Source organism: Labeo rohita, chromosome 6 (genome assembly GCF_022985175.1).
Source record: "Labeo rohita strain BAU-BD-2019 chromosome 6, IGBB_LRoh.1.0, whole genome shotgun sequence".
NCBI classification, from domain to species: Eukaryota; Metazoa; Chordata; class Actinopteri; order Cypriniformes; family Cyprinidae; genus Labeo; species Labeo rohita.
The window spans coordinates 21116447-21134686 of record NC_066874.1 but is presented as its reverse complement, the minus strand read 5'-3'; the positions used below and the strand labels follow the sequence as shown (position 1 = coordinate 21134686).

The 18240-nt window shown below is 37.2% G+C and overlaps 1 protein-coding gene across 1 annotated transcript in view; it reads right to left on the bottom strand.

The window, feature by feature from the left end:
• The window catches only part of pik3r3b (phosphoinositide-3-kinase, regulatory subunit 3b (gamma)), a 188119-nt gene that overhangs the window by 93770 nt on the left and 76109 nt on the right, over positions 1–18240 (bottom strand). The window contains exons 5-6 of the mRNA XM_051111861.1: positions 6066–6197; positions 391–592 (exon numbers count right to left, since the gene is read on the bottom strand). Of these exons, the coding sequence (XP_050967818.1) occupies positions 391–592; positions 6066–6197 (334 nt within the window). The remainder of the gene's footprint in view (positions 1–390; positions 593–6065; positions 6198–18240) is intronic.

The window sequence follows — 18240 nt, the reverse complement described above, 5'->3', positions numbered from 1 at the left end:
AAATACAGTTTTGGCTTCACAGGTTTAAATTACTTTTTAAAATATATTAAAACAGTAGTTTTAATTTGTAGTACTAATTCAGATGCAGTTTTACTGCATTTCTGATTGAATAAATGCAGGCTTGGTGAGTATAAACAGTGTTGGAGGTAATGCATTACAAGTAACGCAAGTTACGTAATCAGATTACCATAAAAAGTAACTAAGTAACTTAATTAGTTACTTTTTTAGGAAGTAACACAAAATTGTAATGCATTAGTTTTAAAAGTAACTTTCCCCAACACTGAGTATAAAAGACTTAAAAAAACATTCAGAAATCTTTATGAATGGTAGTGTAGCTTGAAGACTTGTCATAATTGTAGATTTCTGTTGACGACAAGTTATTTACAGTACCTGAAGTGGTTGTTTTTGAAGATGGCCTCACTGTAGGCCAGAGCCAGAAGCCTGGGGCTTGCCTGAGCTGCTCCCCCACTTTGGGCCACCTTACTTAGGTGTCGGGTCAGATGAACCAGGAGCTGGTGGTTAGCCTGAGGGACACTGGGAGAGTCAAGAATTCTTTTCAGCTGCTGTCCACACTCCTCAATGCTTTGGGTTTCTAAGAGAACGAGAGAGACTATGTTTTAAAAGGCATTCAAATAGAGTTGATCACACCACAAAAACAGACACAGCTTCAAGCCCTTATGGACTATCCTGATCTATGATGATAAAAGTGAGCACACAGAGAATACTATACATACAAATGGAAATAACCTATTATTACATATGAAAATATCTGTGATTTGAATACTAATCAGTTAATCTAAATAGAATACACTGATACTTTTGAATGGCTGTCAATGGATAAGATGCATTTAGCAGCTGGATGATGCAGTACTGACATGTACCAGCAGGGACTACAAGCCAAACATCCACCCTGCAGTTCTAATAATATAGGTGTAACTCATCTGAACTCAGACAGCAGCATTGAACATTGGGGCACATTACAAAACCCATGACCTGGGACTGGAAAGTCAGCTCAGCAGGAGTTAAAGTGCTAGCCTAACATTGCCCTCAAGTCCATTGTCTATGAGCACCACAAGGACAATGCAGTTATTGCGACAGCTTCCAACATATTGATGAGCTCCTTTGAGATGGGGTTTCCCACAGCAAAAAGGCCAGCATCTGTGATTCAGGCTTATTTGAGCTAAAATGTACCCTGGTGGCACAGCTAAGATATGAGCATTTCATCCCTTAGTCCCTTACACACAATGAATATCTGTCATCATCAGCCAAAGAAACACAGATACAGTCTGGATATCAATGCCAGATATCATGCAGTCTGGAAAGTACAGAACAAGGGGAATTCACTAAGAATGAACTGCTGATACCGCTGTCTATTCACAATTAGTGCTCTCAAACGATTAATTGCGATTAATCACATCCAAAAATAAAAGTTTTTGTTGACGTAATATATGTGTGTGTACTGTGTATATTTATTATGTATATATAAATACACACACACACACACACACACACAAATGTATATACGTAAGAAAAATGTTATGTTTATATATATAAAAAAACATTATCTGAAAAAAAATTATATGAATACAAATATATACATGTAAGCACATACTGTGTGTGTATTTATATACACATAATAATTATACACAGTATACAAATATATTATGTCAACAAAAACTTATTTTGGATGTGATCAATCGCACTATTCACAATGCATGCCTGGTTATAACTCTTGTCACCATCATTTGACAAATTAACGGTCACCATAATTGATTAAAAAGGTACACAAACACCTCTTTTAAACATTTTTTTTAAATATGTTTTTCCACATGCAATGCTCAAGGACAGCAAATCACAGCTAGAGAACAAAATTATTAATATCAATTTATTTTATAGTACGTTTTCGTCATCCGTTGATCAAATATTTAACATTATTTTCTATTTTCTATGAATTCCCTTTCTTTTTTGCTCATTTGAATGTTTCAAAATAATAGTCATAATTCAGTGTCAATGGTGTCAGCTTGCAGACAGGCCAGTCCTGCAATAAACTCAGTAAATCTTACCTGTCACATCACTTTCAATGTAAGTAAAGATTACTGCCTAAAAGCTGCTCTCACACCCCCCCAACAAACACACAGACTCATTCCCCTGCCAACCGCACTTCCTGCATGAATTATGAGCATGAACAAAGCCATTAAGGTGTTGGCTGGTTAAGGCGCTGCTCCCATAGTGCTTATAGAAGATAAGTGCTAAGAGGTCAAAGGTTATGAGCAGTGGGTGGCAGGGGGTCTAATGATGAATGTCTGACAATCTGCCGATCAGAAAACGGGTCAGTACTTTGACCTTGGCCTGAGACTCACTGACCACTGATACGTCTATGCATACACTCAGTAATACATGCACAAACACACACACAGACACCCATGCCCCCATTCTGGAGCCGGACAGTCCCACCAACCGTTGCCTCCTGGAGATTACCGATAGAGACTGACCCCTGTTCAATAAAGGCCAGCGTCATGGGCTGCAGGCCACGGCTGGGAACTTGGCCGAGTCCATCTGGACTCAGCACGACACAACCGGGGGAAGGGGAGTCCTGCAGACGGCCAATCGCATTCCTGGAAGAGGGCATACTGGCTCCTGGCCAGCCAGATGGGCACCAGTGCTCAAGGCATGAGAGTTAATACTGTGTAATGCACTTAGACACTCAATGGGACTCAAAACTTTTAGCAGAAAAAGGACTTTTGGCACTTTTCTTCTACGAAATAAAATTGTCATGCTTTGGGAAGCAATACTTTGTTAAGTCGATTTGTGTTAGATTAAAGCTTGAAATGAATTTGACGGTTCTACCCTCAAGTCATGGATCATAAAACTCCAAGAGTTTTGGATGACATGATATTTAAAAAATTTTATTTAATGGCTTGAATTGCTGTGTTGATTAAATTAAGGATATCAAACAAAAGCATGCTTGATTTCACAATTAAATGGATTTTATCCAAGAAAAGAGGGAGGTAGAGTTTGGCAATGTTAAGGGCACCCCATGACAAAGGGACTTTCCAGGAAAGCTTATTTGCTATAATAGCCCATTGATTCTTTAGAACGGTTAATGCACAAATGCTGAATATGCCATATGGCAAATCCTACAGTGACATTGCACTTGAAGACTCAATGACCCAATACAAAATCTATTATAACCCCAAGTACATTATAGTGAGTCACTGCCTTGAATTCTATTCACTGCATCACAAAACTAATATTAGTTCTCTCCTTTAAAGATATAATATTTCACTTTCAGTCTCGCAATCCGTTTAAGTAACTTCCATATCAGTGCCAGCTGAACTGAAGACGGAAATTGTAATTATTAGGTATAAGCCAATCAATCAACTATGTTCCTATTGCATGATCTAAATGAAACGAATTAAACTGCAATTAGACTTACCACTCTATGGGACCAATCATGCAAATCAATCAAGACAATGAATGATTATATTGCAGATTGAAGGTATGAACAATAGACAGATATGTTTAAGTAAAAAAAGATAACTCCTTGAAATCCTAATACGAAAATTAATTAAATAAATAGGTAAATAAATAAATAATAAAACTGGATCTTGGTATGTATTTTTGTATTTTTGGGTAAAAATATTTAAATGCCTTTAAAGGAACACTTTTTTTGAAAACAGGCTCATTTTCCAACTCCCCTGTAGTTAAACAGTTGAGTTTTACCGTTTTCGAATCCATTCAGCCGATCTCCGGGTCTGGCGGTAGCACGTTTAACATAGCTCAGCATAGATCATTGAATCTGATTAGATCGTTAGCATCTCGCTCAAAAATGACCATGTATAATGACAATATTTTTCCTATTTAAAACTTGACTCTTCTGTAGTTACATCGTGTACCAAGACTGACGGAAAATGAAAAGTTGCGATTTTCTAGGCTCATATGGCTAGGAACTATACTCTCATTCCAGCGTAATCATCAAGGAACTTTGCTGCCGTACCATGGGTGCGTACCAAAGTGACCGGCACTAAGTTTGTGTAGATGCAGAGTTGTAACCGGCAGAGTTGACGGATGTGTAATATCATTGTGCCTGCTGCACCCATGGTACGGCAGCAAAGTTCCTTGATTATTACGCCGAAATGAGAGTAGTTCCTAGGCATATCGACCTAGAAAACTGCAACTTTTCATTTTTCGTCTGTCTTTGTACACAACGTAACTACAGAAGAGCCAAGTTTTAAATAGGAAAAATATTGAAACTCTTTGGTCATTTTTGAGCGAGATGCTCACGGTCTAATCGGATTAAATGATCTATGCTAAGCTATGCTAAAAGTGCTACCGCCAGACCCGGAGATCGGCTGAATGGATTCTAAAATGGTAAAACTCAACTGTTTAACTACAGGGGAGTTGGAAAATGAGCCTATTTTCAAAAAAGTGAAGTGTTTCTTTAAAACAAGACACATATATAGGTGCATGCCTGAAAAATGTGAAAAAGTTGTCAAAAAGTTATGAAAAATACATTTATTTCATGAAGTATTCTCAAAAAACAACATATTTTTGAAAACGTCTCTTTAAACACTACTCAACCAGTATATTTAAGGATACAAGTTGTCTCAAGTCTCGAGAATTTCCAGGCATCAGAAACATGATGCGGCAAAACTCAGCAAGGGTCCTTACATAATTCTGTTTGTCCTTACAAAGTCAGGCAACACTTATGAGCAACCAGGCACGTCTAAAAGATGGGGCAGACTTTGTGTATGCTTGTTTCATTTTCAGTGGGTGTAATGCAGAGCGAGGTCAAAGAGAGATGGTGTGAACCTACCCTCCGGCATAGTAGCGCCCCCACTAATACATAAACACACACACACACACACACACTGCATCTTTCTATAACACTAGTTTTGTTCTCGGCCTCTCTCAAGCCTCTTTCTGCCCACTGAACATTTTGAGCATTTATATGCTGAAGAGGATAAACACACCCACCTAATTTTAGTCGTGCATTTTAACCGAAGAGATTTTAAACATTTAAATTCTGACATCATTTAGTTTCAAGCCTTTATGACTTGTTTGAAAAATTGTACTGGATGGCAATTATAAAGCATGAAGACTGAGGCTGAACCTTCAAAAATGATCAAAAAAGCTTCAAAAGGTATCATATAAAGCAATAGATTTCATTATTCATGGCAATATTTACTTCTGTCATATATTTACATTTGAGACTTTTGCAAAGTTAAAGTTAGAGAAATCAGTGCTGACTAAGAAACAAATCTACTGAACACCGATCAATTTCTCAAGTTCAACTCACTGAGATTATCAGTGAAACTTGACTTCCTCACTTAAAGGGATAGTTCAGCCAAAAATGAAAAATACAGGGTGATTTACTCACCCTGAAACCACCCTAGGTGTCTATGACTTTTTTCTTTCAGACTAATACAATCAGTTACATATATAAAAAAAAATGTATAATGACAGTGAATGGGTGTTGAGATTTTGAAGTCCAATAAAGTGCATCCATCAATCATAAAAAGTACTAATATCCATATTTAAAACTTTATAAAACATAATCTCTAGCAACTGCTAACTGTCGTATGTGTGTTCACAATAGAGTGGTGTTAAAGTGGATGAAAATGTCTGAGGATTTTGATATGAGCCAAGAGGAAACATTGTCCTACATCGTCCGCTGGAATGCCACTCTCTTGTGAACACACATACAACAGTTAGCAGAAGCTAGAGATTATGGTTTATAAAGTTAAGGCCTTTATTAACCTCTTGGATTTATGTGGAGTACTCTTTATGATGGATGGATGCACTTTATTGGACTTCAAAACCTCAACACCCATTTACTGCCATTATAAAGTTTGGAAGAACAAGAATTTTTTTATTATAACTCTGATTGTATTAATCTGAAAGAAGAAAGTCATATACACCTAGGATGCTTGGGTTTGAGTAAATCATGAGGTAATTTTCATTTTTGGTTGAACTATCCCTTTATAGCAATTGTATGATTTCAGAAATGTAAAAAAAATGGTGGTGTTTAAATGTTTTGTGCTGAGCTCCAGAGTACAGCTTACCCTGAGCAGTGTAGACCAGCTCGCTGTACACTACAGCTGGGATGAGTGGGCAGGGCAAGTCCTGAATGTAACTCTTAAGAGTATCAGCCAATGTGCACAATTCGTATTGCTCAAAGTCCACCGCTGCTGGGTCTGAGGGAGAGAGAGACAAAAAAAAGAGAAGGAGAGAGAATGGTTAATTATAGGCACCCAGAGTGCTTTCTCCATAATTTACCCTTCCAAACCATGTGCCCTTGGCAAAACCCTATAACGATTCACTTACAGTGGTGGTCAGATCCCCTGACCATTCCTGCCCCCTCTGGGGACAATGATCCAGTCACAAGCTTAACAAAGAGAGTAAATTTGAGTGGAAGTCTCCCGGTCAATAACTCAAAGCCTTGGATAATGGCAGCTCAGAAGACTGCAATTATACAGTAGTAATTTTAAAAGGCCCTTCATTGTGCTAAAATTATAATGCCATATTGATGTATTGGAAAGGTGTAAAAGGTGATGACAGATCTCTCACATATTTCAGATCAGAGCTTTTCATTTGTAGTTTAAGTGTAATTGCAGATTTATAAATACTTTTTACTGTACAACCCACAATGCCTGCAGAATGTTGGACAGTGAAAATGTTTTTAGGAAGTGAATAATGTAGGAAAAAATGCAGATGGTCAGAAGCATATGAGTAATTTTGACACATTCATCACACGTGTTGGACATCTGGATAGTAACTAGAGTATCCAGTTGCTGAGACTTAAGCATAAAAAACTGAATCATGAATCATTCATGATTCATCTCTCTCCTTTCTGTATTTTAAGGAAGTAAATGGTAGTCAAGGTAAATTAAGGACAGGAGCACTTAGTGGGAGAAAAAAAGTACAAGATCTGTCTAAATAAATAAATATTTTTCTAAAATAAATTTTTTTTTTTTTTTTTTTTTTTTTTTTTTAACTATCATTTTAAAATAAATTGTTGTATTCAAAGTTTGCTTGAGTTCAATTAAAAGTATATTATTATTATTAATTTGTAAGAGTTTAGGTTATTGTTGTGTAATACATAGTTACACATTCTGACTAGCAAGTTCGAGTTCACTTGCAAATGAAAGTTGTTATATATTATGTTGATCTCATAAAATAATAAAATAAAATAAAATAAAATAAACAAAATAAAACAAAATAAAATGTTTTGCCAGTTATAATGAGGTTAACACTGAAGTTGCTCAGTTGTACACCAACTGGAAAGCTCTGCAACAGAAAGAGGTCAAGTGTCATTTGAAAACCTAAGGAAGTGCTTGAAGCCATTCACCTCTCCTAACCTATTTAATTTTTCAATGCTCTTCAACATCCTTTGCCATTTTAGTATAAGAAAAGAGACTGACCCCCACGGCTAAATTGTAATTTCATTGATCGACCATCTGACTAATTGTAAAATAAAGTTTCCCTGTGATCAGGTTCTAGTGAAATCAAAAACCCATTAAGCTCTGCTGATGACCTTTTCTCTCTCTAAATGTGATTAGTTTGTTGACTTGCCGTTATGCCGGCATCCAATGCAAAGCTTCAGGATATTCTAGGAATTCCAGATGAACCAGATAAGTAATACAAACTGCTTGGGAGGGACTTATAATGGCAGCAGATTAAACCATAAATAGCCCATAAATTACCCATTAAGCCCATATTAGAGTAGCAAATAATAAAATAATAAAATAAATAAAATAAAATAAATGTTTTATTTTAGTGTAGTATGGAGTGAGGATAGTGAATTCAAAATTTGAACAATTAAGAACAAAAGAAAAATTAGGACAGAAAAACAAAGATTTTGCTTTATTTATATAGGTCACTAATAAAATGCATTGAAATCGGGGGTGGGGGTGCAAGGTTTTAAAACACTTTTTTTTAGGTTCAACTTTTAATTTAAAGGGGTCATCGGATGCAAACTTCACTTTTGTTGTTTGAACATTAATGTGTGTTGGCAGTGTATGTACAAATCTACCCTATAATGATACAAATCCATGCAGTGGTCTTTAATTAATCTGTAAAAATAATATTACCTTTTTCAAATTGAGCCATTCTCAGATGCGTCATTCTCAGTGTGGCGTCACAACCACAGAGGCCTCTCCCACGATAGTTGATTGACATGAGCGTCTTACCTCAGATCAGCTGTAACAGTCCAACCTCCATTGTTTCGATGTCGGAGCAGGAATGTAAATTAGACAAGAAAATCTCAGATTGAGGTGTTGTGTTGCTGGATGTAATAATGAACATAACGGTTTTCATTTACTCCCGACATCTGAGCCGCTGAAGATGCAGTGGATTACATTTCTTTGTAAAGGGAACGCACCTCCCGATCTACATAAATGCGTCTATGTTTGCGCAAATTATTTGTGATCAAGCTTCACTTATAGTAGCAGTGAGTATATAGTTTTTTTTTATGAATCTCTGCAATCATCTTTCCTAATAGTGTGCTAGTTAGCAAGTTTAGCGGCTAAACGCAGCTAAATGCGGCTAAAGTAAACAGGCTCGTCACTCCACAAAGAGAAGAGAGGGGGGGGCGAGCAGAGCTCATTAACATTTAAAGCAACCTCGACCAGAACAGGATGATTTTTGCAGAGCTGATTTTGGCAAGATAAAAAGGGCGTTGTTTTACACAACCATTTTTACACAAAGTGACTTTACTATTTAAAGACCCTAAAGAATCATTCAAAATGGGCAGAATAAAAATTTCATAAATAAAAATTTCATAATAATTTTCAATAATATTCACCCCATGTCACCCAAAATGTTCATGTCTTTCTTCTTCAGTTGCAAAGAAATTAAGTTTTTTTGAAGAAAATATTCCAGGATTTTTCTCCATATAGTGGACTTCTATGGTGGCCAAAGGTTTGAAGGTCCAAACTGCAGTTTCAATGCAGCTTCAAAGGGCTCTACACGATCCCAGCCAAGGAATAAGGGTCTTATCTAGCGAAACAATTGGTCATTTTCTAAATACATTTGTATTGTTTTAAGAAAATGACAGATTGTTATACCAGACAAGACCCCTCACCTGAGATCGTGTAGAGCTCTTTGAAGCTGCACTGAAACTGCAATTTGGACCTTCAACCCTTCAAGTCCACTATATGGAGAAAAATGCTGGAATGTTTTCCTCAAAACCCTAACTTCTTTGCGACTGAAGAAAGAAAGACACGAACATCTTGGATGGCATGGGGGTGAGTACATTATGAGAACATTTTTGTTCTGGAAGTGAACTTCTCCATTAAGCATTCCAAAATATACGACATTCATGAACAGGACACTGCACAATGGGATGTTTACATAGAAAAACAATGGAAAATCAGTGCAGTGGAAAGCAAAAATGTGTTCTGTATGAACGGCCTCTGAGAGCTTTGAAACTAACATAAAAGTAGACAAAACCACACATTTTCATCATAATTTTCAAAAGGCTGGCTGAACCATTTGTCTCTCCATCATGTTCATTGCACTTCTGAAAATGTGCAATTTATCAAGCCTCTAAAGAAATAGTGTTCTTCTACATTAAACTCACGTGGCTAACAAAGTGCGCTGAGCTAATATCAGGCTAGATTAGCGCAGGGATTTTCCATAAGTCCCGCTCTATCACAGAGAAACAGTCATGCGAGAAACTACCACCTATTGATCACAGTTTCTCAATGAATCCCATTTACTGGTCACGATGTCCATCCTGAGCTTCCACATGTATTTCTTATTTTTCTAATCACCCTCCCCATGGATGCCCATCTGCCGATCTTTAATTTCTTGCCTGCCAGTGGCCCAAATCGATTGCTTCCCACTGCTTGGCTTGATCCATATATTGTTGGAGTGAGGTCTTAAATGCCCAGCTTGTAAAGTGTCTAATCCACTACAAACAGATTTGTTTAGGTCATCAAGGCGCTTTTGCCCCATCTATTCACATGCCTATCAGTTAAACTCATTGTCAAATTCAGCCCTCCGATCTGTCTAGCCTAAAACTATTGATCTGGCAGGCATTTGTTTATTGTGCCTAGCACCTTCTGTTGGCCACTGGGACATATAATCAGCTATGATCATTTGGGCTTTACCCCATTCTCCACAGTGACCCTGCTTAAAATGTGTGAAGAGTCGTCACATGGCGAAGGACCAAAAAGGTTGTGATTATAGCCCGAAAACCGTCAGACTGGTTTTAGAGGTTAGTGCTGTAAGTTAAAAGCATTGAAACGAGTCATCTCCATGATCCTTTGGGTAAAGGTCACCACTGGCTCTGGATAAAGCTGCCTCAGCTGGTCATTATCTGCTGTTAAAATTTTACAGATGGCTTAGTCCCTGTGGAAGCGCTGACCTACAAATCTCACATAGGCTGTGGAGGAAAATAAAGGTGTAAATTATAGTAGTTCAAAAAGCAGGAATTCAACGTCATACATTTGTATTAAATTGACGCTCAAGTTGCATCAGACTGGGAGGAAGACTAGTTATAAAAAATATTTTGTGCAAAAAAAACAGTGAAAGGAAGAGAAATGGAGAGATGGACATAAAATCACTACTGTTTTTTCCATTAAAAGTCTACAGTTATTTGTGGACACACTTTCTTTCAAAAACTAAAGGCGTTTTTGATGTATTCTATTGTGTAGTCCAATATATACCTATATATCGGAAAAGTAAATATACAAATAAATAAAACTGTTAACAAAATAAAATTGCATCACATGTAGAACACAACAGATATTCTATTCAGCAACCAGAAATTGCCACTTGGTTCATTTGTGGTCTGTTCAAGCTGGTCTACTAAAGAAAAAAAAGGGGGAGGGAAAATGTCAAATGATCTAATTATTTTCAGTGAAGTTTTCACATCAAATCTAATAATGAAGATTAAAGCTAATGGAATGGTACTGATAAAATGGTCTGAAAAACGTGGATAGGTGAGACAGTGGTGCCTTTTCTGCCTAAGGGAATTAGATTGACCATAATTCCATTTGCCACATTATCTCATCTTTCACTCAGCTGTGCCATGCAGGCAACCCAAATCGCTCACAATGGTAAAAGCTGTGACTGTGTTGCATAAAAAAGGAACAGTTGTCAAAAAGTCATGGGCCTCTGAATCAAAAAGCACTCTTAAGTACATTAACTCCGAAGAGAATACAGATGGAATTAGTGTGTGTTTGCTCTGTAGATCTTAACAATTCCTTCTAGTCAGGGAAAGAAAGATTTTTTTTTGTTTGCTTCATATTAGCTAGTTGTTTGGCCTGTTGCAAATAGCACTGAAATGTCTGCTGACATTCATTTGAGAGAACTGCAAACTGGACTGCAGTTTGCAAATCTGATTGAGCACTTTTGCAAGGACAGGAAACTAGCTCAAGATTTTGAAATGACTTACGATATCATATTTTAAATGTCTCTAAATAAACCTCAGGCATTGTCAGTTTCTTTTCAACACTGTAGTCAGATTACACAAAACTCACAAGTATGTTTCAAGTTAGTAAGATCTGCTTGGGTTTGGAGAGACAAAACATTCATCCAGCTGTTTTATAACAAGGAAAAATGGATCCTTACAACTGTAACTTACTCTAATGGCTGCTCATTGGCCTACCCAGCACTATTTTTTAATATCTCACTGACTTCTATAATGATACCTTGAGCTTGGAAAAGGCACAACATAAATAAAACTACTTTTTCTTAATACCACCAAATGTGTGGCTTCGCTGCCTTACATCTGAGAGAAACAAGGTTTTCAGAGAAAGTAATCAGATTTCTCACAGTGGGAATCACGGTTGGTGTGCGTATGCATGCAGAATGTTTGACTCGGCGCCGCATTGTGATTTTATGTTTGAAGCTCCTACACCGTGACAGAAATGGATCTTGGATTTTTCCCTTTTTCTTTTTCTCCCCACTTGACTCACTTGCATTTTCACCCACACATCAAAGTGTTTCCTGCCTGGCTTAGACGCCATACTGTGATCTCCTCATATGAACCAACATTTTTAAAACTGCGATCATGAATACCAAAAGGCAGTTCACTCTGCTATACTATCCATGTCCATTTTAGTGATCCACATAAGGTCTAGTTCAACAAACCAAAGTGACAATGAGGCCCACATTGAACCGTCATGCACAAAATTACACAAAAGTCATTCACAAATGAAAAGTATACACTTTTCTAGCCCCTTTGTGTGTTACTGGATACCTTGATTACAATTTCTGCTACCAATGAGATTGTTGTGCTACACTTTCAAACCTATAGTTGAGGTCAAAAGTTTACATACACCTTGCAGAATCAGCAAAATGTTAATTATCTTACCAAAATAAGAGGGATCATACAAAATGTATGTTATTTTTTATTTAGTACTGACCAGAATAAGATATTTCACATAAAAGATGTTTACATAAAGTCCACAAGACAAAATAGTAGTTGACTTTATAAAAATGACCCTGTTCAAAAGTTTACATACACTTGGTTCTTAATACTGTGTTGTTACCTGAATGATCCACAGCTGTTTTTTTTTTTTTGTTTAGTGATATTTGTTCATGCCTGTTGTTCTTCAGAAAAATCCTTCAGGTCCCACAAATTCTTTGGTTTTTCAGCATTTTTGTGTATTTGAACTCTTTCCAACAATGACTGTATGATTTTGAGATCCATCTTTTCACACTTAGAACAACTGAAGGACTATCACAGATGGTTCAAATGCTTACTGATGCCTCAGAAGGAAAAACAATGCATTAAGTGCCTGGGAGTGTAAACTTTTGAAAAGAAAGCAGACGAGTACATTTTTCTTATTTTTGCTTAAATATCATATTTTTCATTTAGTACTGCCCTTCAGAAGCTACAGAAGACATCTACATGTTTCCCAGAAGACAAAATAAGTAAAATTTTCCCTATTATTCAAATTCAAAAAGTTTTCACCCCCAGCTCTTAACGCATTGTGTTTCCTTCTGAAGCATCAGGGAGTGTTTGAACTGTCTGTAATAGTTGCATATGCGTCCCTCAGGTGTCCTCAGTGTGAAAAGATGTTCTCAAAATCATACAGTCATCGCTGGAAAGGGTTGAAATACACAAAAATGCTGAAAAACCAAAGAATTTGTGGCACCTGAAGAATTTTTCTGAACCACAATGCACAGTTTAATGGTTCAGGACAAATGAAGGACTCAAGAACAACTATCACTAAAAACAAAGCAAACAAACAAACAAACAAAAAAAAAAAAAAACGCTGTGGATCATTCAGGTAACAACACTGTATTTAGAATCAAGTGTATGTAAACTTTTGAATTGGGTCATTTTTATAGATTCAACTATTATTTTCTCCTATATGTAAACATCTTTTATGTGAAATATCTTATTTAGGTCAGTACTAAATGAAAAATAACATGCATTTTGTATGATCCCTCTTATTTTGGTCAAATAATTAACATTTTGTAAATTCTGCAAGGTGTATGTAAGCTTTTGACCTCAACTCTATATGCATTCTGTGGAACACAAAAGAATTGAATTGACTTTTATACTATGAAAGTGAATTCAAAATACGTTCAAAATACATCACATGTTCTTCAAAATATCTCTATTCCACAGAAGACTGATTCTTTGGAGCTGTCTTCAAAACTTTATAGCACATTTAAATTCCATTCCACTGATTTTCCACTCAAAATCAATGCACAACATGCAAAAACAGTCCACCGATTTTTCCGGCCTATTAATAAAACACTCTCAGAAGTGCTAACTCCCATTCACTTAAGATATTCATGACACTTTTCCAGAATTACACACGCTTGGTGCCAGTCTGGAGTGGAAAAGTATGGGACAGCATACCTGACCCTGTCCAAGACACTTTCTGGCTTCGCATGTGGACATAAAGCCACGCAAACACACTCACACCCTGTCAAAGCATTCTGTGGGTCAGTCCACAAATTCATGCTCTGCTAAGCCTACTTTAACCCTTAGTGTTGGTCTTTGGTCCATGCTCTGTGTTTACCCGGCACTACCCTTGATCTCTCCCTTCAATTTTTCTGTCACCTCCTCTATCTTCCTGTCACCAGCCACTCTCTGAAGCAACACAAGAGTCCCAGAGGCTTTTGTTTATGATATTTACGGGTGCAAACAGAGAAAGGCATTCAGACACTGGGCTCGCAGAGGACATGCATAGGGGCATTTAAGGCCCTTGTGAATGGAGAATACTCAAACCCCAAAAGGGTCAGTTAGTCTCACAGTTTATTTCAGGTGGTGGACTAGTTTTTTAAATACATATTTATTTATGCATTTGGCAGACGTTTTTATCCAAAGTGTCTGAGAAAATACATTTCATCAGTGCATGCTTCTGGGAAATGAACTCATGACCTTGGTCTAGAGTACCTGATCGGGTTCACAAAAGCGCTGTGACTTTTGTGAACGCATAACAGAAACTGATACGGAAGAGAAGAAATTGTCAAATAAAGTCATTATTTTTGTTTTCTTTACGCACAAAAAGTATTCTCATAGCTTCATAACATTAAGGTCAAACCGCTGATGTCACACAGACTATTTTAATGATGTCCTTACTGCCTTTCTGGTCCTTAAACGTGGTAGTTGCTGTCTATGCAGAGTCTGAAAGCTCTCGGATTTCATCAGAAATATCTTAACTTGTGTTCCAAAGATGAATGAATAGACCACATTTTGAGAACCTCTGATGTTTCTAAAACAAGGCCAGCTTTTTGTAATGCTTTACAATTCTAGTCCAAGTGCCTTTCTGTTGATCTCTTTTAACACAAAGTTCTTTCATTGCAGTTCTTTCATTTTCAGCTACGGCTATAGCGTGCAATGTTACCGTAAGCTTTGATTCTGTGTGTTCGTCGTTATGTTGGACTGATGAAGAGGACTGTTTCTGTAAGGCGCAACCTTTAGGAACAGGGAGGGGAAAATAGCTTCAGAGATGACAGCCCTCATTCCTGTGTGACCGCAAGACCCACTGTGGACCCGGCCAGTGGGGCCATGTTCCTCCTAAAACTGAACTCAATCACCTCCTTCATTGTTCTGACTCTCAGACACCAAAACATCTAGCTGTCATAAAATGCTATGACATGTTGAATGATGCCCTTAAATGTAAACATCTGGCAACACTGTGATTATGTCAACAGAGAGTGACAGCTACAGTCAGTATGAAGGCTGTAAAACACAAAAGGAGATCTTTAGTAGAATGTTCAAGCTGAATGAGAAAGCCTTCTGACCCTGCATAGACAGCAACACAACTGACACATTCAAGGCCCAGAAAGGTAATAAGGACAACGCTAAAATAGCCCATGTGACATCAGTGGTTCAACCGTAATGTTATGAAGCTAGGAAAATACTGTTTGTGTGCAAAGAAAGCAAAATAACGATTTCACAAAAGAAAGCAAGTCCCACAGTTTTGAAATTACAGGACGGTGAGTGAATTACAAAACACAGAATTTTAATTTTTGGTTGAACTGTCTCTTTAACAAATATTTTAGTGTCCCACTACAGAAAATTTTTAGAAATGCATAATAAAGAGCACATTATGACAGACTTTTCTTTTTTGAGTCCACTGTTTCTTTAACTAAACTTTGCCGTCTTTCATTCGGCTCTGTGCCGCAAAGTTTTTTTGTAGACCAAAAAAGACATTTAGACACCACAATAACACTCTTTCCCATTTAGTCAATATATACACATACACTCACAAATGCTGATACCAGCAATGTGCAACAGTACAGTTCGTGACGCCTGTGGCACGCCACTGTTTACCCTGTGGGATGGGACAGGAGCGTGGTGAGCGTGCATTTGTGTACGTGCGAGCACGCATGTGTGAGACTAGAGAGAAGGTGATGAGCGTAAAAAAATGAGGGGGAGATTGTCATGTAAACATCTTGAAAGCAAGGACAAGGAGAGCAAGCACACAGAGAACAGGGACGCGCACAGACTCAAAGCAATCAACAGACACTGACCTACAGAAATACAACACCAGATACAGTAGGCCTCATTATAAACCCAACAGACTAAACTTCCCACTGATTAAAGCTGCAGGTCATTACACAACTCTAATCTAATAAAGTGAAAAGATGGCAACTTTGCAAAAGAATCAATCTTAATTACATAAAATTACTCTTCCTAGACTGCTGATGAGAAAATGTGTTTTGGCCTCAGATAATAGATGACATGAGTCGAAAATTATTATTACTGGCCAAATAGAAAGAGACAAATAAGCAAATAAAGGAGCAAGAAAGCAAACAAGACAGCAATAAAAAAAAAGGAAGGCGGCGAGAAAGAAAAAAGAAAAAGAAGAAAGCGGTGCATAAGCGACGCAGACACTTATATGTTGTTATTCAGTTTAAGCTGCTGTGAACTCAATTTAATTTGCACTGGTTTGGCATATAATGTGTCTCCATCCAATCACGTCTTCGAGGAGGGCATGAAAAGAGTTAGAGAGAGGAAATGAGTGCAAATGGACGAATGAAAAGGAGTAGTTCAGAAGAGAGGAGACAGAGAGAGAGAGTGGAAAAATAGAGATGATACAACTGTGGCATTACACTGCAGAGGAAAAGAGCTCTGCCAGTTATATAACATGCTTGCCATTCAGGATATTAGGTTTAAAAAAGGCTGTAATATGGATAATTCATTTTTTTTCAAAAATAAATATTCATCTCTATCTGTTAATCCATCTGTTTATCTGTCCATTCATCCATCCATCCATCCGTATATCCTTTTATCTATCTGTTTATCCTTTTATCTGTCTGTCCTTTTACCTATCTATCTATCTATCTATCTATTCCTTCCATCCATCATCTATCATCTATCTTTTTTCTATCTATCTATCTATCTATCTATTCATCCATCCATCCATCATCCATCATCTATCTTTTTTCTGTCCATCTATCTATCTACCTTTTTTCTGTCCATCCATCCATCCATCTATCTGTTTATCCTTTTATCTATCTGACTGTCTGTCCTTCTATCTATCTATCTCTGTCAGTCCTTCTGTCTATCTATCTATCTATCTATCTATCTATCTATCTATCTATCTATCTACCTTTTTTCTGTCCATCCATCCATCCATCCATCCATCCATCCATCCATCTGTTTATCCTTTTATCTATCTGACTGTCTGTCCTTCTATCTATCTATCTATCTATCTATCTATCTATCTATCTATCTATCTATCTTTTTTCTGTCTATCTATCATCTATTTATCTATCTATCTATCTATCTATCTATCTATCTATCTATCTATCTATCTATCTATCTATCTATCTATCTATCTATCTATCTATCTATCTGTCAGTCCTTCTGTCTATCTATCTACCTTTTTCTGTCCATCCATCCGTCTGACTAGCCTTTTATCTATCTGTTTATCCTTTTATGTCTGTCTGTCTGTCTGTCTATCCTTTTATCTGTCTGTCCATTTATCCATCCATCAGCTCATCTGTCTTATCACTCATCTATCCATACGTCTGTCTATTTATAGTATTTATCTACGCACAAATCTATGCACATTTTAATGGAACAGAATGCAGGTGACCTGATACAGAAAATTAAACCTCTTTTAACTTCACACGGCATCGTAAAAGTGCATCACTCATGGGAGAAGACAAAAAATATGACAGTCAAAAACACCCACCTAGTGTATGTTTATATATAAAAAACTATTTTAAAACATTGCAGATGGATGCAAGAACGCATCCTGTATAAACCACCCTAACTCAGCGAAGGAATCAATCAGAACACCTCTGTCAGGAACCTTTAAAAGCCAAAACGGCTGAACAAGGGAGGAGCCTGGCCACAAGTAAATATGTGTGTGTGTGTGTGTGTGTGTGTGTGTGTGTGAAGAAGAGAGAGCAATCGAGGGATGACATCACTGTTAGCAATCTCTTCCAAGGCTGTATCTGCAGAAAAGAGGAGAAAGAGCTGGACAGAACAGATGACATGGATGGATTATGCAGGTAGAGTGAGCGTAAACAAAACTAGAGAGGCCATCCTGCAGAAAGGTGAGGAAATTTCCAATAGGATTGCTGAAATGACCAAGATGAATGGCTGATACATCTTAAGGATGCTTAAGGTTCATGTAAAGGTGAATGTGCATGTGACGCATTATATACCTCAAACATATCATACCATAAAATAAATATGCACAAATGATTGCATTTCTGCAGTCTTTAAACGGCCTGCATTTACAGACAGAAAAAAAACAGCATCATTTGCAATGAAAAACAATTATAACACCACCTGCAGAACAAAGT